The following is a 23,677-nucleotide window of genomic DNA, read 5'->3' as shown; positions in this document are numbered from 1 at the left end:
GTTCTGTGATGTGTCACATCCTGCAAGCTGCAACAGGCAGGAGGCCAGGGCTGGGGACCATGGAGGATGGAGGCTCTGGGTTGGGTGAGGTGCAAGGATCCACCTGGAGCCACCTGCATCCACTTGAAAATCCTCCAGGAGCCACCTGGAACCACCTGGAGTCCTCGAGGAGCCACCTAGAGTCCCCTGGGAGCCACCTGGAGCCACCTGGAGTCACCTGGAGTCTCCTGGGAGCTGCTTGAAGCCATCTGGAACACACCAGGAGCCACCTGGAGCCTCCCGAGACACAGAGCTGTGAGTCACCAACAGATCCCTGCAGTGTTACAAGGATCCTCCCAGAGAGCTCCCCCTCACCCCATCAACCCTGACCCCACTGGGACCTCAGGCTCTTCTGGCCTGCTACAGAGATCCAATTCCCTCTCATTGTCAACCCCTGGTGTAATTCAAAGTCTTCTTTGACTCGTGTTCCTGGCTAGGTGGTTCCCATTCCTCCCCCACGACAAAGGCTCCATCGCCCTCAGCATCCCCTCTGTCTCTGCCTTTGCCCTCGATTCCTTTCCTGGTCATTTCCCCAGGGCTCATTTTGGAGGCTTGGTGATGTAAATCAAACCGCACCCGCTGCCCTCTCAGGGAACGAAATGATGTGTCAAGAAAAACTTCTCATTTTTACCTCTCTGATGGTATGTGTTTTTTTTTTAAGTATTACTATATTAGTATTTAATTGCTGGGTTGCACCGAGTCCATGACAAAAGCTGTTGGCTCCCTCTCAGCAGGAAGCAGCGCCTTAGGAAAACTTGGCACCAGGTGGGACTGACCAGGAATCTCCAAGCCAGTGAGAGGGGGGATGCTGCAGACTTCAGCTCCCACCACAAGAAGGGACAGAAGCAATTTAAAGAGACAGAGAGATGATTCAAAGGGTAGAAAGCATTGATACGAGGTGGCCATGAGCTGTATTTTTTATTGTCTCTGTATCTGCCATGAAAGAACGAAGGGAGGTGAATCAAACACAGCACGAGGGCATTGCAGTGTTGCATGACTCACAAAGACAAGGAAGAACACTTGGCATTGCGCACTGAGACAGTGGGTTACATCTTCAAATCACATCACGAGCAACAAGACAGGAAGAGTGGAGATCTCCAAGGACACGTGGAACACCAGGGCAACACTGAAGTTTCTCACCCATCCCCACTCTTTGCATCCCTTACTTTATCTTCCGGGCTGGCACCTTGCAGACCTGCTGCTGTTGCTGGCGGGGGATGCACTTGGCCGTGGGCACTTGCTGCACAGGGGCTGGCGTGGGGCAGCACTGTGGGATGCACTGCACTGGCTCACTGCATTGCGGCTGCTGAACCGAACTGTGGCATCCCCCTCCAGAGGAACCCTGGCACCGCTCGGAGCACACTGACCTCCCATAGCCTTGGCATCCTCCAGTTGACCCATAGCTGTAGGTGGGTCTCCTGACACAGCTGGATCCGCCACCTCCATGGCACGAACCCGAGGACCCCTGGCACCTCTCAGAGCACACTGATCGCCCATAACCTTGGCATCCTCCAGTTGACCCATAGCTGTAGGTGGGCCTCCTGACACAGCTGGATCCGCCACCTCCATGGCACGAACCCGAGGACCCCTGGCACCTCTCAGAGCACACCGACCTCCCGTAGCCCTGACATCCCCCCGTTGACCCATAGCTGTAGGTGGGTCTCCTGGCACAGCTGGACCCTCCACCTCCATGGCACGACTCAGCCGTGGTGTAGCCTTGGCATCGCTCAGAGCAGACCGGCTGCCGGTAGCCGTAGTGCCGGTAGTTGTGCCCTCTCATGCCCTCCACGCCTTCGCCGTCGCACCGCGAGGAGCAGCAGTTGTTGTAGCCGTAACGGAACGGTGTGCGCCGGGTGTCCAGCCAGGACCCAGCAGGGTCATACCAGGTGGAGTTCAGGTTGAAGTAGGACTCTCTTCCGGAGGAGTAAATCATGTTGGAGTTGCAGGGAAAAAGCCTGGAAAACACAGATAGGTCTCCATTTCCACATCCTCCCTTTTTGTTTAGCTTCCCATGCATATCCCAGCCCTGCTCGTCATCAAGACCAGATCTAAAAGACATTCTTGCTATCACCCAATACTTCCAAACCCTCTTTCTGACCTTGCACTTTTCATCTCCCAGCACAGAATTTTTTCATCTCCCAGCACAGAAGCAGCCATAAGGTACTGCAGCACACAGTGGAACTGCTGAGAATCCCATACCCACATTCCCTAGTAGCTTCCCCTCTGCTTAGCTCCTGGTTAAGTGCAGTCCAAAGGAAGGCTCTCGTGTCCCCACTGCGTGACCTCCTGCATCCCAACCACCTCAAACCCATCCCAGCTGCTCTGAGCTGCCTTACCCAAGTGATGAGGGAAGGCAGACGCAGACCAGGGGAGCAGACTGTGAGAGACAAAGGGACGGAGCCCTTTTATAGGGCTACAGATCTTCTCCCTGTAAATGAAACACACTGCAGGAACGAGGATTAAATTATTTATTGACTAAACATCCCTTCCATTTAGATGCTGTTCCCAGGACTTGGCACATTCTGCTTGACTCACGATTCTTGATAAGTATCTCTTAATTATGCCACAGTTACTGAGAAGTGCCCATAAAGGAACTGCAGTGCTCAAGCTCATATGGGCTCTATGAGGCAGGTAATAACGCACTTATTGCCCAGCTGAGAGGACTGAGACACTGAGTGGAGGCTGACGGGTGACCGATGAGTCAGGAGCCTTCATGCGCACAGTGTTTCTGTCCTGGCATTCCCTCTATTCCCCATAGGGGCACCTCCAGGTGCCTGAAGGACAAACAGGGATTGGGAACAGCCAGCACTGAGTCACTGAGAGCAAACCATGCTGATGGGCTTGGTGATGATTTTGTGGATGGGGAGTGCAGCGGATGGAGCCCCTTCCATTTCTTCCTGGCTCTGCAGTGCCCTCGGTAATCCCAGCTCTGGTCAGAGGCTCCATAGAGCTGTGATGATGGCAGGATGTTGGGAAAAATGAATGGACTCAGGGAGGGATTTTGGAAGTTAAAGTTCTGGTGGAAGTGGGATTTCCTTGGAGATAAAAATCAATCATGGCGGTTCTCTGCCTAAAGTAAATGTGTTTTCTTTCCCTCCCCTGTTTTTCCTTGGGGTTGCTAGGGACACCTGGGGCTGTGACTGGGAGCAATACGAAGAAAGAACACTGTGTATGAATGCAGGGAAAGATTTGCTGGCAAAGCAGCACACCAAACAGTGGGTGAAGAGCCGGATTGTGCTTCCTGCACTGAGTGAAAGCATTCCTGGCATGCACAGACACACCTCACGTGCTGGGACACATGCCTAATTATCATGATTAACATTTCCATGATGGATGGCGTCCTGGTGTGGTGTTACTGCCTGGTTAATGGGATGATAGCACACAGGGAGCAAACAGTTGGTACTAGGGTCACTCATTGGTGGGGTGTGTGTGACAGACCATGGGGGAGCCCATCCATCACCCCTCTGGTGGGTGCTACCATGCAGGGGAGTACGCAGCACACAACTGCAGCTCAGCCCAATGAAACAGCTGTAGCTGTGGCTGAGGTCCTCACGTGTGAACTCAGATTCTGTTTTCCATTTAGCAGATTTCCTTGTGAGAATCGTAATGACTTTTAATATCTGCTCATCGTAATGTTGGGGGTAAAAGAAGGAGGAGCCAAGGGTCAGTGGATTGTTATCAACTTTATTATTGAATACACAGGGAGAAAGTCAACTTGCAAGAGTCCCCGCTGCTCCTGTCCCTCACAGCGTGTGCCTTTTTCCAACCCAGCCCCATCCCTTGTTTGGAACAGCCCTGAGATCATGATGCACTGAAGCTGTGAGAGAAGGAGCACTTGTTATCAGCTGCCTGCACCTCCTGGTGTTCATCCATCACCTGGATGCTTGTCTTCCCCCCAGGTGGGAGACCCAGGAGCAAAGTGGGGCTGAGGTGATTGAGGTCAGTTCTTTGGTGGAGAAAACCTCCGGGAATTTCATAGCACTGTGGCATGGTTTGGGTTGGGAGGGACCTTAAGGATTAACTGGTCCAAACCCTTGCCATGGGCAGAACACCTCCCTCCATGTCGGGCTGCCCAAGGTTCCATCCAGCCTGGCCCTGAGCACCTCCAGTGATGGGGCATCCACCTCTTCCCCGAGCAGCTGTGCCCAGAACTGGATTTAGAGTGTTGATGCCATCACAAAGCAGGGGACCACATCCCTGAAGTCCCCAAAGTGTGCAGAGCAGCAGCCAGAAAGCAGAGGTGGCAGCACGAGCAGCTTGGGCAAAACGCAGAGCACCTCCATGCTGAGCTTGGGGGCAGCAGTGTGGAGCAACGTGCTGGCGTGGGACCTCTCCTCATTTCTTATACTGGAAGGGTGGCAAGATCTGCACTTGCTTGCACTGGTGCTGGCCAGGATGCTGTGGCAGGGGCACAGCGGTGGGGCAGCAGTGCTGGACAGGAGGACGGCAGTGCTGGACTGATGGACGGCAGTGCTGGACAGGAGGACGGCAGTAGGGGATGCAGGGACAGCGGTGCTGCAACGGTTGGGGATGCAGCGTGATGGGCTCCTCAGAGGGGCACTGCTCCACTCTCCTGCGAGGCTTACAGCAGCCCTGCTCCTCACTCTGCTGTGGTGGTCGGTACTGCTGCAGTGGCCGGCGGTGGATTTTCACTGGTGGGCAGACGGGCTGCACAGGGCTCACCTCCACCCGCCGTCGGGGTTTACCACAATCCCAGCTGCGCTGTGATGGGCAGCAGCTGCGGGGCGGGCAGGGCTCTATGGGTTGGCAGCCCTGTGGCACGCTCTGGCAGGACCCCTCGATGTCGTGGCTGAGGCTGCTGCGGTCGTGGCATGGAGACAGATCTGGGATGCTCACGGGGCCGTCGTGGCAACCGCAGGTTGCATCGTCGTGGCATCCAAAGTCATCTTCGCCCTTACGGTACTGCATCGTGCAGCAGAGACGGCCAAGCCCTCGGGGATAAACAGGCTGGGAAAAAGAAAACCATGGAGTTTTGCATTTTGGGGTTGTTTCTAGGCAAAAATTAGGAATCTGAGACAGCAGAGGGAATCCAACTCACCCTGTGACCGCTGGCTGAGCAGTGTCCGAGTCCTGAGGACTGCGCCGCAGCCAAAAGCTTTTATATGCAGCTGCGCTCTCCTGGCAATGAGGCATGCCATGGGAATTAATAGCTGAGCACTGAGTGCCACTTCTGCATGTATTTTTTTTTTTTTTCCTGACACTTACTATTGGATTAATCAGCTGCAATTAGCAGCTCCCTTGCTGTAATGTCAGCGTAGCTCTTTGCATATGCATTGGCCATTATCTAATTAGTTCTCCCATCGGTTACGCTCAAATAGGCTGTTACCTAATGTACGTCAGATGGGGTATAGGATAAGGATACCTGGAATGCCGTGATGCTGACTGATGTTCCCAGAAAGTCTCGTGGCAGGGGGAAACCCATCAGTGGGAATGGGGGTCCTGCATCCCAAACCCAACTGCCCTGGAATGGGACGTTGGAGCAGTGTGCAAATGGTGATGGGTTCCCATGGGGAGGGTTCAAAGAAAGTAGAGATTAACACATCCTAGAAAATGAATAATCTTGTCAAAACAAATGGTTTTTTATTATTAATACATATATATATTTTTTTTTTCCAAAGGAAAATTTGGAAAAATAATGAATACTGCTTTCATTAATGACTGCTTGATTTTTGCATTCTGTTTCACCCTTCCTGGCCACACCTAACCCTCATGGCTGTGAGGTGGGCTTTCACCCCAAGCCACTCTTTGGGTTTTTCACCCACTCTGGGAAATATGAACTGGTGCTGCTCAACACCAGTGAGGATTTTCTGCCTTTTCACCCCAAGTGAACGGGTTCAGCACCAAACGCCCTTTTATGCTCTGCAAATCTGGAATGAGGACATCACAGAGTGGTGCTGACCTCACCAACCAACGATGCCATGCTTTGTCCAGGGCCGTGTCCACCTCCTGATGGTTCTGCATTGACTCACTGCCCATGGAGCTCCTCCTCTTTGCATTTCTGATTAAACACCAGCAGAGCATCTCCCCCAGCTGCCTCGGGGCTCCGTGCAAAAGGCATTTCCACTCCGCAGCAGAGCTCTGGAAGTGATGCTCAGAGTTTGTCTGAGCAGCGATGGGGTTTGAATCATGGGGAAAAGCATGTGCAGAACGCAGGGGTGTGACCGCAGGGCTTCGCTGGGATGATTTATTCTCCAGCTCCAGGAAAAAATGTAATTGCTTTGCAGGGAGGCACAGGACTTGCTTGTAAGGGTGGAAAAACCCTTGGCGAAGAGCCATCAGGAGTTTTGATTTACAGCTCGTCGCCGCAGCCCCGTGACGATGCTGCTTCTGTAGAATTTGTTTTTGTCCATTTATTTATTTTTTATGGCATTTGAAAAGATGTTTTGCCCTTCCCGTGGAACTTTGCAAGTATTTCACTTCTTGATCTCACTGCCACGTTTTAATAGAACCCCAGGTGGAATTAAACAGCATTCCTGAACCCTTCCAACTACATTTGTATCTCCTTATCTTTCAGCGACTCTCCCTGCACCATCTGTCTTAGTTTGGACACTTGCTTGTCTATTTACTGTTATTGATAAAGTATTGGTCTGCTATGAAGCTTTACTGCCCAGCACATGCATTGGGAAGGTTTCCATTAGCAAGAGGGCCTTTATCTCTGCTGTAGGTTTATAAAGGCGCTTCTATTGTTCTATTGCAGATGGTTCTTCTTGCAAGCATGAAAAGATGGCAGGGACTGCAATGGCTTGGCACACTGACCCCAGCAAGTGCTGCTCATCCCCAGGTGAGCACTGAGCCAAGAAGTTCACCGTGTGCCCCAGGGTGCTGCCATTGCTGAGTTGTTGGCAAATTCCTTATAATCAGAAAGTAAGCAGCTGATAAAAAAGTCCCAGATCAGAGCTACGGCTTAAAACAACATGGAAAAGGAATTCACACAGACCAGACGTTTGCGGTGTCATAAGGCACAGCTTTTATTGTCTTTCATGACTAATTGGAGATTAAAGCAAAGGAAGGAGAGCATCCCATACACCAAGAGGAAAATTAGCGGCAGGATTAGTGCTCACAAAGGATAAACCACACTGATCAGCGAGGAGAAACTTCAAAGCACATTCCAGGCATTTGGTGATGAAAGGTAAGCAAAGAAGAGGAGAGATCTGCAGTCTCTAAGCAAAGAAGGGGGAACATCCATGGCCGTGTCCGTATCCATGTCCATATCCAGCAGCGAGGAGCCAGGGGGGAGCAGCAGGAGCGCAGCAGCAGGGGAGCTGAGCGCAGCCTTGTCCTGCACCCAGGGCTTTAGTTGCCACAGCCACAGCAGCTGTTGTTGTTGTTGTTGCTGCTCAGGGTGTAGCAGCAGGTCATGGGCATGCAGCAGGGTGTGGGGCAGCAGTACTGAGAGGGATAGCAGCACGGTGTCTTGCAGCACCTCGGACTGCTGTAGCAGCAGACGGTGTAGTTGTTGTTGTTGCCACCGCAGCACCCGCAGCCTCCGTTGGGCATGGTGATGGTTGTGTAGGCAGAGCTGGAAGGGAATAGAAAGAGTCAGGCTGTGACAGGGAGTGTATTTGGAAATGCAGAATTCACTCAGTGCTCTCTCACTCAATGTCAGAGATTCAAGGAGCTGAAACCTGCTCCTGTGGTATTTTTTTGGTAGTAAGTCTTGCCTGGAACATCTGCCTGTCTTTCTGCTGCAGTGGAGATGCCCACCTCCTCGTCCCTAACAGTGTAGCAGCAGTCATACAGCAATGTTCAGGCAGTCCCGGGCCTGAAATGCTCCCATTGCTCTGAATGGCTCCACCGATGCTCTCATGGCCTCTCCATCCCGAGGCTCCCAGCATATCCCTTCCTAAAGCCCAGCGTCAGCCAAAGACCCAACCCAGACACCCATCTCTATTCAGACACCCGTAGAGTTTCTCTTCTGTGAATAGGAAGGAAGGTTAAAAGCTCTCACTTACCCTGCTGAACGGTGAGAAGTGGAGAGAAGAGGAGAGGAGCGAATGAAGTGCCCTGGACCCTGAGACCTTTTATAGTCCCTTCGCACACCCTCCTCCTGGAAGTGAGACAGGCATTGACCATTCAGACTTCCCTGTTTACTAACCCAAACCCATACTTTTTAGCTATACGTGTCTTCTGATGTTTACTCTTTGCCTTATTATCTGTGATCACAACCTTTATTTTGCCTCATAACTATTTAGCCTGCAGATAATCAAAGGGCTCCCATGAATACTAATGAATTTGTCCTTGCTGCAGCTTTGCATGGGAGCCAAAAAATGCATCCCTGCATCCGTTTGACCAACGCGGACTGTGACGGCCACAGATGCTCAGGGATTTACTCAGCAGTGGCTGATGCTGAGTCAGTGTAAGGACTGAAACCGAAGCCCCCAGGTTGTGTTTTTTGGGTGTGTGATGGGATGTTTCACCGGACCGGAGTCTGAAACAAACATCTGGTGAATTTCATGGAGCTACGTGTGTTCGTTCCTGGTCACAGGACACGCATTTGAGGAAGGAGCATGCAGATCATGTGCTTGGGACATGTCAGGGTCACATCAGTTCCTGGGTCCTGGTCACCTACACGTGACTCCACGTGATCATCGTTCCCCCCTGATCTCAAGAGTGTCTGCGTGTTGTCCTTTGGTTTGCCTAAACTTCTGCACATCCTCCAGGCTGGGAGGTCCAGCTTTGCGTTGGGCATTACCAACACAAAGAAGAGATGCTTCAGTTCCTGCTTTGCTCTGCCAGGTCTGCTTCCCTTGGAATGTTTTCTAAGGCTCTGAACTGAATTGGCCTCCCTGTGGAATATTTTGCATTTTAATTAAAAAGTTGAGGGACTGCACTTGTGCAAATGGCGACACGAGGAGGTACAGCTCTGGGGAAGGGTGTGATGCATGATAACCTCAGGAGGTTCAGCAAGGCTGAGTGCACCATCCTGCACTGGAGTCAAGGCAACCCTGGCTGGTGAATGCAGTGCTGTGGGGAAGGAATTGAGGTTCTGGTGGACAAAATGTTGGAAATGAGCTGTCAATGTGCAAATGTCCCCAGAAAGGCAGCAGGGGATGCACCAAAGGCAGTGTCCCCCCTGCAAGAGAGCACCTCTGCTGTGGAGATAGCCGTGGGATTACTGAGCCTGAGGAAAAGAAAGCTCTGGAGAGACCTCACTGCAACCTTTCAGTGTATAAAAATGGGGAGGGATGTTTTGCCAGGACCTGTAGAGACAGCATGGACTGAGAGAAGATGAGGGCAGGAGAGTTAACCAGCACAGAAAACCGGTCCCAGGTGGGGTCACGGGGCTCAGCAGGAGGCAGGAACTGCAGCCATGCAGGAAGAGAAGTTGCTCAGGTGGAACTATCTTCTGGGAGGACAGAGGGAGCAGGAAGCTCCAGGTGAAGCCTTGGGCAACTGAGCCAGGCAGAATGAACGCTCGTTTAACGCTGACCTCCCGTGCCCTTTGCTGTGGGGCTGGAGGCTGGCAGAAACACAGAGTACTCAGCAGGAAGTTTTCCTGTGACTGAGATTCATGGCTCTCATTTGAAGCTTTTGCCCCATTACCCCAAGAGGAGAGGTGCCTAATGAGCGGATGGCGGAGCTCGCCTGGTGAGTTCCCTGCGTCTGCCCTGCGTCCTACGATGCTGAGCTGCTGCCAACCCTGAATGTATTAGCAGGGATCCTGCTTTGCTTTCTGCAACATGCAAGGGGAACAGACGTGGTTGTAGCACTGCTTCACCCTGCAGTAAATCCTGCCAGCTCCTTCCGAGGCTTTGCTGGAATGACAGTCATTCCTTGAGCGAAATGCTGGAGAAGGAACACGCGTAATAGCAAGGTCTCCAGGCAGGGAAGGAGAACATGCATGGCATTTCCTTTCTAGCAGATCCCTCCTGAAGAGACATGCATTGCCTGCCTGTGAGAACTGATTAATTTATAGGGAATTAATGGGGCAGAATCAAAAGGGCAATCTTCACTTGCACCTTCAAGCAGGAAAAGTTCTCATTTGCAAATCCTGCAGCGGGAAGAGGTGAGGATCTAAGAGAGCACATCCCACTAATGATAGTGATGTGCGTGTAACTGGGATATTCATGGACTTCAGTGGGTGGGCTACAGATCAAAGGGACTGCAAAGGGACTGATGTGGGGTGCAGTCAGCTAAAGGGAGTTAGCCACAGACTGAGGACCACAGAGCAGGGCTCACATGCTGTGTTATGGTCCAACCCCAAATGACCCAACCACTCCTTGAAGGTGATGGAGGCATTTCAGATTTTCTCCCACCACCTGAGCTCTGTACTGGGAAACCCAGGCATTTAGGTACAGACAGGATGTCCTTCTCATAAATGTTGAAGTGTTTGTAGGAATTCTCCATAGGTGCTTTAATAAATCTACGGGTGGTTGAAACACACAAAGCTTTCCTATATGTGACGTGCCTATGTCAGTGTTCCAGAAGTCATTCACACCCATCACAAGTTTATATATTATCTTCTATTTCTTTGTAGTTTTACAGCAAAAGTAGGAAGGCTGCTTTCCCAAACACCCAGCTTATACCTGGCTAGGCTCATGCACAAGCTCAGAGCTGCATCGGGGACACAGAGCAGTTCATTCTGTGTTCAAACCCCCCCAGTTCACACCATCTATCCAGCAGCAGCCCATTGCTGGAAGAAAATGCAAAGAGAATGCAATAGATGAGGTGATGCACCTCAGATGCACCAGGTAGCAAACAGACAACAACCACAAGTTCTGCAGTGCTATGAACTACAGGCTTTAATAGGTATGTATATATTTTTTTTCCAGGCAGATTGAAGCAAAACAGAGACGAAAAGCATTTAACATCCCATACACCAAAAAGCAAAGTTAACAGCAGGGACTAGTGCTTGCAAAGGAAAATCACACTGATCAGTGGGTAGAAACTTCAGAGCACATTACAGGCATTTGGTGATGAAAGGCGAGAAAAGAAAAGGAGAGATCTGCAGTCTCTAAGCAAAGAGGGTGCTTAGGGCTGTATCCATATCCATATCCAGCAGCAAGGAGCCAGGGGGGAAGAGCAGCAGCAGGGGAGCTGAGCGCAGCCTTGTCCCGTGCCCAGGGCTTTAGTTGCCGCAGCCACAGCAGCCACTGCTGCTGTTGTTGTTGCTCAGGGTGTAGCAGCAGGTCATGGGCATGCAGCAGGGCATGGGGCAGCACTGCGATGGGCAGCAGTACTGTGATGGGCAGCAGGACTGCGAGGGGTAGCAGCACTGCGAGGGGCAGCAGCTCTGCGTCTTGCAGCACGGCGTCTTGCAGGACTTGCTGCTGGTGTAGCAGCAGACGGTGCAGTTATTGCCACCACCGCAGCATCCGTTGGGCATGGTGTTGGTAGGAGTGTAGGCAAAGCTGGAAAGGAACAGAAAGAGTCTCATTTTCTCTGCCTGAATTTCAGTTTATGCTGCTTAAGGCATGCTCATCCCCAAGTCCATCCCAAACTGGATGGCAAAGTCCAGAATCCCAAGGCAGCCTGTCCCTGAGATCTCCATGTTTTGGGGTCGGCCATCAGTGCATGGCTTAGTGGCCATTAAAGGGAAGCCACCCAGGTGGACCCCAAAACCAATCTCTAGAACTGACCTCAAACAAGGCAGCGTAGGAAATCACAGATAACTTCCTACAAAGCACCCAGACACAATACAACACATGAGAAAGCAAGCTTCAAGCTCCAACTTACCCTGTTGACCAGTGAGGACAGGTGAGAGGAACTCAAGATGAGTGAATGAAGAGTTGAGTGGTGGGCAGCCTTTTATATGGCTCCAAACGGAACCCCTGGAAATGAGGCATTATTCAGCAATTCACCCTTTATCCCCCAATGTATGCCTCTCACATGTCTTCCGGTACTTAATCTTGACTTTTTTCTGCTTGCTCACCGCCTCAACGCTGCCCCATAATTAGTTGCACGTATGAACAACAGGTGCAAATTTTCTAATCAATTTACATTAATGGGAATGGGACGTAGCTATACAGTGATCCCATCCGCTTCCTCAGGAATGACCTTGAGACACTCAGCAATTTGCTCGGGGTGCTGAAGCAGGCGGGAGAACCATGCCTGGAAAAAGGAAATGTCATTCATTGCTCATGCGCCCCCTCGGCTGCAATTCTGGGGGACCAGTGGACAAAATATGTAAATGTGAACTGCTTTTCTCCTGCCTCTGAGAGGTGGTTGTGCATCCGACGTTGGTGGAAGTCTTTCTCTTTTCCCATTGTGCATAGGGCTGTTGCAGTGGTGCTTTGTCCTCACATCTACGCTTTTTATTTCTCAGATACATGCAGCCTTCCCCTGTGTTGTTTCCACGTTTTCCATTTTCTGAGGTTGTTTCTAGGGTATGTGAGGCAGAGGTAGCTTGGGTCTCATGGCATTCATGCTGATTAATTTGTTTCATCAGTTAGTTGAGTATTTCAGACTAAGGATTTGATTCTGTGTCCTTCGCAAGCATGATGTTCAAGGAAACTAATCCTGATCACATTTCCCCATGCTAATGCTCTGTACTTCCAATGGTCTCAAACTGCACAATGTCTGATTATGTGATTCTGTTGGAAACAATGAAGATGCCATGAAAGAGGTTTGGGGATGAGAAAATGTACTGTGGCCATTGGGCATCTCCATGTGACAAGAAGATGCTGGTAGGGTTTTCAGTTGAGAATGACATAGGATCAGAGTTCCAAGATGCTGAAGTAGCACCTATTTGTGGCAATTAAAAACTACTGTCGCATTCAGCAGGCTCAGAGGCGCGTGGCTGGGGTGATGGCAGGTGACCCACGATGGCTGGGGCACGTAATTTCTTCCTAAAATGTGAATAGAATCTCCAGTGACGTTGGTGTCTCTCCTGGCATTGTCCCCAGGCAAGTATTGGCCACGCAATAATAAGCAGATACTTGCTGCAGGAGGTAACGTCCTCTTTGGGCAAGCACTCCAACATGCCATCCACCAAATAAATTATTTATTGCTCTTTTATCAGGCTTGATTGTTGGTTGCGTTGAGGGAGATGGTTTAATGAGAACTATTGGCGATAGGCAGATGGCTGGACTGGGGGATATTGAAGGTCTTTTCCAACCTTGGTAATCCTATGATTCTATGATTCTATGAATCTATGATTCTATATTGGCCAGGATGATTGCTTTGTAGGAATGGACGTGAACCTGCAAGGCTGCTGTTAATTGGGATTTTATATATGTTGAGGAGATACTGGGACAAAACGGGTCAGAAATATCAGGCATCTTGGATCTTGCATGCATTACAAGGGAAGCCACATCTCTGTAAAATTCCATGGAGGTTACTTGAGTTTGGGAATGGCAGTACCTTTATGAAATGGGAAGAATCTACAATGGCAGCTTTTCCAGCACGTGCTGAAATTGACATTCACAAGATTTCATGACAGAACACAATTCAGATTGGGTTTCCTGTGGCATGGTATAGGACATCCTTCCACGAGTGCATTGAGTACGATTTACCCGTGATTTAAAAGCTCCCAAAGACCTGAACCATCTTTTCAAGAGAGTCTAAAGTGGTAGAGAAGATTATTCTGATGCAGACTTTGTGTATACTGAAGGTCTGATTGAGAGGAGCAATCAAGACAGTGCTCAAGGCACTTTCCTGAGACATGCAATTCAAAGCCGTGTCCTGAATGTTAATGGTTAAGGAAGTCTCAGCCAGGTGGAGAGGGTATTGCTGACTCATGTGTGTGCTATTCGAGGAATGGAGCTTTTAAGTTCTATTCTGCCTCCTGGGTTTCATTCCAGTCCTTATAATCCAGGAACGCCGCACAAGAAAATCTTTGCTCATATAAAAAGGATTCACCAAGTAAAGGTATTCTGTGAATTTTATTTTCAGAGGTGTTAGAGGAAGGAGGTGGTGACTGCTGTTCAGTGAGTAGTGAATTCCTCTCAGTTCTGTTTGAAATCAGAATCATAGAATAGTTTGGGTTGGAAGGAACATTTAAGATCATCTAATTTTTACCCCCCTGCTGTAGGCAGGGACACCTCCCAGTAGGTCAAATTGCTCAAAGCCCCTTCCAACCTGACCTTCAGTGCTTCCAGAGAGGGGACGTCTACTCTACCATCACGGATGGGTTCCTACACATTGTTAGATGTGGGGTGTTTTCAGAACTTGGAATTATGCATATTTCATTCAGTCCTGTCAGTTTTATTGCCCTTAACCACTACGATTGATGGCCAAAATTGAGATGAGTATCTGAGGCAGAGGATCAGCAAAACAGCATCACACTGCTCTGCCATCTTTAGACATGACCTAATTCACGCCAACGAGAAGCTAGGATGAGCAGTTCTGTTTCCCAAATGTTCTGCCTTGCAATTGAAGCACATGTTGGTCCTCAGGAGCCTGATGATGACTTGAAACATTGCACCAGGACAAGGACATGTTCTAATCAAAATGAGGTAAGAACAACCAAGCAACAAGATATTTTGTGTTTTGCTTAATGCCAAGTTTTATTGTCTACATCTCAAGAGAGAAAATACAGAATGACCACACTAACAGCAAATGTTTCCCATGTCCCATACACCAAGAAGAGAATGAATGTATAAGATCTCCACGCCTTGTACAATGGGTGGCATATCCAAGTGCACTGCAGATCTTTGATAATTAAAAGACAGCGTGAAAGGAGGAAGATGACAGCTTAATTTTGGAAACCAGAAGAAAATCAGCAGGCATGTACTCCATCATCATGTGAAACAGAAACGAAGGTCAGGTCTCCATCCCCTTGTGCCTGTTCTTCTTGCACACCAGAGATGGCTGTGGGCAGAGCTGTTTCTCCTACGCAGAGCAGGTTCAGCAGCACTTCTTGACGGTGGTGCAGCACTGCTTGATGGGCACGCAGCACTTCCTCAGCGGGGAGCAATACTGCACGGGGCTGCAGCACACCACAACGGGCTTCTTCTTCACCACGTAGGAGCAGCAGGACAGACGGCCAGAGCAGCAGCACGGGTGGCAGCAGGTCTGCAGGCACCGCTGGCTACAGCAGCTGCAGCAGGGCTTCTGGCACGGGTCACAGCAAACGGACTGCTGGCATGGGTCACAGCAAGTCTGGCACGGGTCACAGCACGGCTTCTGGCATGGGTCACAGCAAGTCTGACACGGGTCACAGCATGGCTTCTGGCACGGATCACAGCAGACAGTCTTCTGGCACGGGTCACAGCAAGTCTGGCACGGGTCACAGCACGGCTTCTGGCACGGGTCGCAGCAAGTCTGGCACGGGTCACAGCATGGCTTCTGGCACGGGTCGCAGCAGACAGTCTTCTGACATGGGTCACAGCAAGTCTGGCATGGGTCACAGCAAGGCTTCTGGCATGGGTCACAGCAAGTCTGGCACGGGTCACAGCAGACAGTCTTCTGGCACGGGTCACAGCAAGGCTTCTGGCATGGGTCACAGCAAGTCTGGCATGGGTCACAGCAAGGCTTCTGACACGGGTCACAGCAGACAGACTGCTGGCACGGGTCACAGCACGGCTTTTGGCATGGGTCACAGCAAGTCTGGCACGGGTCACAGCAAGGCTTCTGACATGGGTCACAGCAGACAGTCTTCTCAACGCAGACAGTCTTCTGACACGGATCACAGCAGACTTTCTTCTGACACGGATCACAGCAGACTGTCTTCTGGCAGGGGCTGCAGCACACCGTCTTGCTCTTCACAACAGAGCAGCATCCACTGGAGCAGCACACGCTCATGGTGTTTGTTGGTAGTGTAGTCCAAGCTGGATCTGAAACACAGCGCACATTAAGATACAATCCATCTTTTCAAGTTCAGAGATGTGTTTTAATTTGACGTGCTGATGCCGCTGTCTAGCCCCACGGGTGACAGCCGTATCACACATCACTTCCTATTTATTTGTATTGAGCTGCACAAAACTGAGGCTTACATTGAGCCACCTGGCACTACCCCACCAATATTTCTGCATCTTTTGAGCTTCCCTGTACTGTCTGATGCACATCACTTGCAGAATTCCCATCCCAAAAAGACTTCTTTTCCACTCCCAAGGCTTCAGCTCTGCACACCAACAGTCTTTTGCAGCAAGCAGTAGACCAACAGGATGGGAAAGTTGCTGCCTCAGATTTGTAGATCAAAGAGCATTTCCATTCATTGCTTGACCAAAGCCAAATGAGAACCGTTGTTAGCAGCCAACCCTAGGTAACACTTACCTTGCTAACTGAGGGGTTGAGTTGAATGAGGAGCAAAGGGGTGGGGAGACCTTTTATTTAGCTGAAAATGGCCCTGACGGAAATGAGATACCCCACAGCAATTTGTGATTTACCCACTAAGCCTATACTTATTTGTTGAATGTGCCCGCATCTGTTTGGTCTTCACCTCATTATTTTTGACCAACCCCTCAATTTTGTGTTATTATCAATTTATTCTGTGAATTTTTTACAATTTTTTAATGTCAAGTTAATGTGTGGTGCCCTTGAACCACTTAACAAGCATGTTTCTGCTCATTTTGCATCTGGTAGTGCTGTGGCACTGAGATGCTGGATGGGCAGTGAGTGGCAAATTAAAGCACAAATCATAATTCGGATTGAGGAGAGCTGGATTCCAGAGATGTGCAGGGGCCTTTTGGGTGTCAGTCACTCCTTCATATGATTTTTATCTCTTTACATGGAGTTCCACCAAATGTAGTTCCGTGGCCCCACGTTTTGTTAATGAAGGCAGAAATAGTAAAGCCTGATGGCGTTCTTTGGGGCCTCTGTTCATCGGAAGAGCAAATGTGGAGCAGAAAGCTCTTGACATCTCATCCCTCAATCGAGATAAGGGAAAATGCATGCCCTTGGTGTCACCAATACCAGAAATTTTAGACGAAAGAACCACGCAAATTCATCATGGAATCATGTGGAATTGATTTCGGGTCAAATCAGAGTCCTTATTTTTCCAACTCCTTTTTTTTTACATGAAAACAAGACACAAAAGTTGTCTGGAAATCTTACATACTTACCATATGCTTAACATGACTTGATCTGCAAAATTCCTATTCCGTTTTCAAGTTCCCATATGCCCTCGAGTAATGGAAGATCCACCTACGGAAGGTATTCTTAGAACGTCTCCACTCTCGGTTCTCCGTCACCCATTGGCAGCCATTAGAGCCAATGCTAATGATCATATTGCAATTATTCATTAATGGTGTTAATATTTATTTTGCACGATGGCCTGAAGGCCTCACATAACGCGTGGAGCATTGTGACGTTTCCAAACTGATGTCTGCCTAACAATTTGTCTCCGGTCAGGGGGAAGGCACGGGGCCGGGGCCGTGACTGGATGATAAATGCTTTGTGCTGAGGTCACCCTGGGGCAAACTCTGCTCATGCCATGAGGGTCTGTGTGAGTGGGAGCACCCAAGGACCCCAGGCCACCTTCTCCTGCATCTTCACTGAAGATTTCTGCTGAGGTAAATGGGAGAAGATCCAGGCCTTCTGCGTTCCTAAGCTTCCTGGAACACAGCAAAACCCAGAATCACAGATGCTGAGGACAGGAGAAGTCATGACTGACATTTTACTTCTGATGGCATCGAGCACGCGTTCCTACTCCATTTCTGTTGGGGTGCTGCTGCTAGGCTTGGCTCATGGCCTTCCATCATAAAAGGAACCATCAAGTTCCCTTTCTCCAAGCAAGCTTTTCCCAGGTTCAGCTTCCCATCTGCTAAAACGTGAGCTTTGCCTCCCACTGAATTTGTTTGGCTTCATGCTAACAACCCAGATGCACCAGGTCACTGCATGTCATTAGAGCCCAATTCAGCAACATAGATGGGCACCAGCTGATAAGAAAGGGAGGGCAACCCAGGGGATGGCCAGGAGAGGACTGGTGAGCTGCAGGGAAGCAGGAGGGTGCCCTGCAACATTGCAGATGGGGACAGAGTGAGCAGTGTGATAGGACAGATGTTGATGAAAGAGAGGCAGATTTCTGTGGGGCTTTGTATGGATGTGATGCACTGCTTCATCCCCTGTGCTGGTAGGTTGGGAAAGCAGTGCTGCTGATGGAGCTGGCTGAGCACAGCAGCTGTGCCTGAAGCCATCTGTGAGGAATGGTCAGAGAACCTGAGGACCAGAAAACAATTCCCCAATCCCTCGCTACAAACTGGAAGAAAAAAAAAATAATAATAATCCCCATTACCTTTTAGGCTTAGTGAACAAACACAGAGACCTACGTAAGATGCTCGGAGTAAGGCAGTGATGTTTATTTTGTTTGTGAATTATGAATGCGGTGAAGCAATCATTGCCATGTAACAACTAATGTAAATTCCCCCTCATTAAACCTTCAGGGCTTTGCTAATAGTTCATCCTGGTTGTGGAAATCTGCTATTAAGCTGTTGGATGCAGTGGAGCAGAACTGTTTTCTAAGCTATCTAAAGCATTGGGCATGGAGAACTTCTTCCCTTTGCAAATTCTTATGGTCTTGGATTTTTGTTATCATTTTTATTTGTTATACTGATGCAAAACATCCACCCAGTGCTTGATCTTTGCAGGTGATGAAGCTGACAAAACTTTCATTCTTGTTTCCTGTTATGTCTGCAACTTCTCATCCGGAAGTTAACAAAACTTCAGGCTTAAGCATAGAGGAAAATGTAACCCAGTTAGAGCTGTGAGTCCTTTGTGGGACTAGAGCAGGAAGCAGAAAGGGCTGTGATTAATCACGAAATAGAAAGTTGAAAGCCTGGGGCATGAAAGGAAAGTGAATGCATGTACCTGAAGACAAAACCACTCGTGAGCAATAAAAGCCAACACCCAATTGGAGCCATCCCAGTTATTGACCCAACATTCAATTGGAGTCATCCCAGTTATTGACCCAACACCTTATTGGAGCCATCCCAGTTATTGACCCAGCACCTTATTGGAGCCATCCCAATTATTGATGACCCAACACACCTGATTTGGGAGAAGTGAGGAATGCAGAAGGGAAGGAGTTTTTAATGCGTTTCCCACCAGTTGAAAGTGAGCCACCTCTTAGTAATGGTAACAAGAAGGATTTCAACTCTGTAATTAATTGCCCTCTGTCTTCAATTGGCAGCTTTTCCTTTTAAATAGGCTGTTCCTCCATAATGACAAATTTCTCTAACTTACAGAGAACTATTTCCGATTACTTCTGCACCAACTGGTTATTTACTGGGGATTTTAGCGTGCAGCTCACCCAGCTTTGCTTGCCCCAGGATGGATGAATCATGCTTGGGAAACCTTTGCTCATTTTACACTGTAGAAAACATTTAATTGAGGGTGTTCCAAGGTGCAGTTAATGTCCCTGCAGGATTTGCTTTGTTTTGTTTCCAAATATAGCAGCACCTTTTAAAGATCCCATGTGGAGAGCCAACGTGGCTGGGCAGGGAAAGCCCCTGGCTGTAACTCTTACACCCTCACTGCATCTGCTTAATGCAAACACTCAGTTTTTACCCAGAATTGACCCAGTGCAGTTCTTGCAGCCCCTCTGTGCAGTGCTGTGAGCATTTCCCCAACTTCCACCCCTCATTGGTGCTCCTCACGCTATGGCTGAGTCCACCAGTGATTAAAACACAGCTCAAAACCCACGAATTCAATAGGACAGAATAGTGACTAAACACCTCCAGAATGGTTGAAATCCAGCTTTTATTTCTTGGCTGAAGATGGGAGCAGCAAAGCAAGAAGGAAACTACTGGCAGCAAACACCGTGCGTTGCACTGGTGGAAAGAGCTCAAACAGGTAATGAACCAGAGGTTGTGCACCCCGATATTGCATGGCCCTCCACCTGCTTTGAAAGCATTTCCTTATGGAGAAGCAGTGTGGCTGATAAGCAATGAACGCTGGGGATGAGGTCAGTGCGTTGAGCAGGAAGGTGTCCGTGGGTTGCAGAGCCAGGTGCACGGCCGGATCCTGCTGTTAGAACTTGGGGCACGGTGGAGGCAGCTTGCAGATGTTCTTGGTGTACTGAGGGCAGTAAGGGATGGGTGGGCAGTAGGTCTTCACTGGGGGGCAGCAGGGCTGCAGTGGGGGGCAATAGCGCTTCACTGGGGGGCAGCAGGGCTGCACAGGGGGGCAATAGCGCTGCACTGGGGGGCAGAAGGTCTGCACCGGGGGGCAGCACGGTGTCACATAGGTGTACTTGGGCACAGGGACCCTCTGGATGGTGTAATGGCAGGAGGGCTCCGAGTCGTGGCAGGAGGAGCGGGAGCCGTGGCAGGAGGTCTCGTGGCTGTGGCAGGAGGACCCGCGGGAGCACATCTTTATGGAGTGTTGGCAAAGCTGCTGGGATCAGGAGATTACGGCTATGAGAAGACACCCAGGCATGCTTCTCTCCCACCCTCACCCACTTCTTTCTTTCTTATTAAAATTATTATTATTATTGATCTCCTTATTGAATTCTTTGTTTCTTCCAACTCTATCCCACTTGGGTCATAGAATCATAGAATCACAAGGTTGGAAACGACCTGTAAGATCATCCAGTCCAACCGTCTCCTCATCACCACAGCCACCACCAGCACCAAACCACATCACACAGCTCCTCATCCAGACGCCTCTTGAGCACTGCCAGGGATGGCACCTCCTCCACCCCCCTGGGCAGCCATTGCAGTCCTGACCACCCTCTGAGAGAAAAAGTTCTTCCTTATGTCCAACCTCAACCTCCTCTGATACAACTTGCGGCCATTGCCCCGTGTGCTGCTCATTGCCTGGGAGAAGAGGCCAAATCCCTCTTCACCACAACCTCCCTTCAGGAAGTTGTACAGTGCAATGAGGTCTCCCCTGAGCCTCCTCTTCTCTAGACTGAACAACCCCAGCTCCCTCAGCTGCTCCTCATAAGGAGGGTCTGCCTCACCCTCTCCTCATCTTGCTTTGTGCATTCCTGCACAAAGCCCAGACCTTCAGTTCAACACAGAGAGCCCCACCATCCTCTCCCAAAGCCCATTTCCCACCCCAGAGCCTTCATATAGCAACACGGAGCCAGAATGAAAAGGAGAAGCATCCTTACCTCTGCAGCAACAGGAGAAGAGTCAGGAAGGGATGGCAAGTGAGGAGGTCTGGGCTGAGCAGGCTTTTATGTAGCTCTGAAAGGTGATCTTGGGCATGAGGCACCGCTGTGCAATGGCAGTGGGATTATTCACGCTCTCAGTATGGCACGTGTCGGTGCTGCCCTAGTCTTAGCCCTTCCTCTTTGACGCGTGATATTCTCTCCCGTATTTTACTCCTAACGAATTCCCCATGAAGATCTGGGAAGTGGTATTTTTCCTGTTTCCTGCAGACTGACAGTAATCTGATAGATGTTAATTAGCGTGCCACTGGGCACCTGGGATTGCATCAGGGGCAGAGATGTCATTACGGCTCAGAAATGCTGACTCCTGTAGCAGGCTAACTGCTGTGTCCAAGTGACAGCTCAGGATTTTAATTTACCTGTTGTTTAACGTCAAGAGGAAATGACATCAAAAGCAAGTCATGGAATCATGGAAGCATTTAGGCTAGAAAAGACCTCCAAGACCTGCAGTGTCAGCTACCAATCTATCATAGCAATTCCATCACTGAAGAAAACAGAGCCTGCCCAGGTGATGAAATTGGTGCTTTCCCACTGTCTGCACCCATCCTGCTCCTATCCTTGTTCTTGCTGTCCTCCAGCAGCATCGCATCAACATCCCCTCAACTCTTTCCACGTCTTCCACAGATTTCCCAGTGGGGCTTCTTCAGGTTCCACTGCTTACAAATGTTTCTGAATCTTTCATTATCAGGGCCTGCGATTGAAAATATCATTCTGAAGGTTTCACATCCACTATGTGCAGCTGTTCCAGAGGAGTACAGCAGGAAAGCCCAACCTAGAGTGAGGAAATGCTGATTTTTGAGTGATGTGGATGTTGACACACGCCTGGATACATTCAGCAGGATTTGAGTGATGATTTCTCAGTAAGAGAGAAATCACAGTGCTAGGATTGGTGCTATGCTGATGTACCTGAATCTTAGACAAAACTGACCTTCTTGGAGCTTGGCCATTTCTCCATTCCAAAGGATGTGTTGGCAACAAACAGCGCTGGTGTGGGGAGGAAAAATTCATGACCTCTGTTTTCTCAGCTTTACAGAGATACTGAGATATTTGAAAGCACTGATATGGGCAAGTTGAACAGCTGATCTTGGAGGACATTATTTGCATGTATTGACTAAGAAGAATAGCAACTGTGAATCATTTATTACCCTTTCATAGAACGAACTGTGCATGTCCCCAGAAACTAACATTCAATTTGCAGTCAATAGTCTTTTATTTTTGTTGTTTCCAAGACAGTTGGATGAAGAACCTCTGCAGAATAGCTGGTGGGTTGGTGGTAGGAAGGGAAGCTTTGTGGTGCTCTGTCCTCGAGATCTACATGGAGCTTTGGTAGATGAGGACTTATTTTCTCTACTAATGTGACTCTTTTCTCCCCAGATGTACCCAGAAATTGTTGTTGGACACTGACAATGGTGGCAAGGGAGTAATCCAAGAGCCTGAAAAGTGAATAAGGAAATGAAAGGAGAATACGAGTCAAATTAATTGTAAGCTTTATTGTTTCCCACAGCTGGATGAGTCTTAAACAGAAATGCAAGGCATGAAAAGGTTCCCAATTATAATTATGCACTGAACACACGAAGAGAACATTTCCCGAGTCATTGGAAAGAGCGAATCCTTGTAAGATGACTGGGAGAGCACATTATACACAGCAGGGATGAGGCAGAGAGCAGAGACCCTGGGATGTCCATAGCGATGCGTCAACCGATGGCCATGGTGTCCAAGGAGGAGGCAGCCAGTGGTTGTGGAGCATGGCTGGATCGTGCAGCTAGTATTTGGGGCATGATGGTGGCAGCTTGCAGATGTTCTTGGTGTACTGGGGGCAGTACGGGATGGGTGGGCAGTAGGTCTTCAGCGGGGGACAGCAGGGCTGCACAGGGGGGCAATAGCGCTGCACTGGGGGGCAGAAGGTCTGCACCGGGGGGCAGCACGGTGTCACGTAGGTGTACTTGGGCACGGGGACCCTCTGGATGGTGTAATGGCAGGAGGGCTCCGAGTCGTGGCAGGAGGAGCGGGAGCCGTGGCAGGAGGTCTCGTGGCTGTGGCAGGAGGACCCGCGGGAGCACATCTTTATGGAGTGTTGGCAAAGCTGTAGGAAGAAGAAGAGAGAGATGTCATGCTGGTACAGCAGCTCCCCTCTAAATTGCTGCATTCTTCCTTGTGTATTTTTTCTGGGTTATTCTGGGGAAGTTCATTCTCCTCTTCTTTGTAACATGTAGGAGATCCTAACTCCGAAATGGATCCTGTGTCCTTCTGGGGATACTCGACAGTGGCCCCACTCTGGTGGAAATTTTCCTAGCAAGATACTGCTGATTTGAAGATTGAAATTTACAACTGGTACTCAGCAGTGATTTAGTTGTTATGTTTCTCCCTCCATTTCCAAGGAGTTTGGGAATTAATTCCATGCTAGATCCCAAAGGTACCCAGTCACAGACTACAAACAAGAAAGGCAAGGTCTGAACACAGAACCAGTCAGCCAAAATCCAGTGTGATTTCTGATTCCAAGTGTTAGATAATTCAATATAACCCAACTTACCCTTTGCAGGACGAGGGAAGAGCGCTGAGAAGTGAAGCTGAATGAAGGAACAGCAGTGGATATGAACTTTTATATGCTCCCAATGGGCTTGT

The 23,677-nt window shown here is 49.5% G+C and overlaps 3 protein-coding genes across 3 annotated transcripts; all 3 read right to left on the bottom strand.

Moving 5' to 3' along the window:
* Positions 1-1,201: 1,201 nt before the first annotated feature.
* LOC122170227 (keratin-associated protein 5-3-like) lies at positions 1,202-1,972 on the bottom strand. Its single transcript, XM_042836924.1, has one exon. It carries the CDS (start codon positions 1,970-1,972, stop codon positions 1,202-1,204), a length of 771 nt encoding a protein of 256 aa, XP_042692858.1.
* A 2,402-nt stretch (positions 1,973-4,374) lies between these two features.
* LOC122170226 (proline-rich protein 4-like) lies at positions 4,375-4,968 on the bottom strand. The gene has a single exon (XM_042836923.1). It carries the CDS (start codon positions 4,966-4,968, stop codon positions 4,375-4,377), a length of 594 nt encoding a protein of 197 aa, XP_042692857.1.
* A 17,849-nt stretch (positions 4,969-22,817) lies between these two features.
* Positions 22,818-23,117, bottom strand: LOC122170224 (putative small proline-rich protein 5). Its single transcript, XM_042836920.1, has one exon. The coding sequence runs from the start codon at positions 23,115-23,117 to the stop codon at positions 22,818-22,820; it is 300 nt and encodes a 99-aa protein (XP_042692854.1).
* Between the last annotated feature and the right edge of the window lie 560 nt (positions 23,118-23,677).

The sequence above is a fragment of the Centrocercus urophasianus genome, unplaced genomic scaffold (genome assembly GCF_019232065.1).
Source record: "Centrocercus urophasianus isolate 14NV4802_14NV808 unplaced genomic scaffold, USGS_Curo_1.0 seq_65, whole genome shotgun sequence".
Taxonomy (NCBI): domain Eukaryota; kingdom Metazoa; phylum Chordata; class Aves; order Galliformes; family Phasianidae; genus Centrocercus; species Centrocercus urophasianus.
The sequence above is the reverse complement of the archived record's forward strand: the minus strand, read 5'-3'. Positions and strand labels throughout refer to the sequence as shown.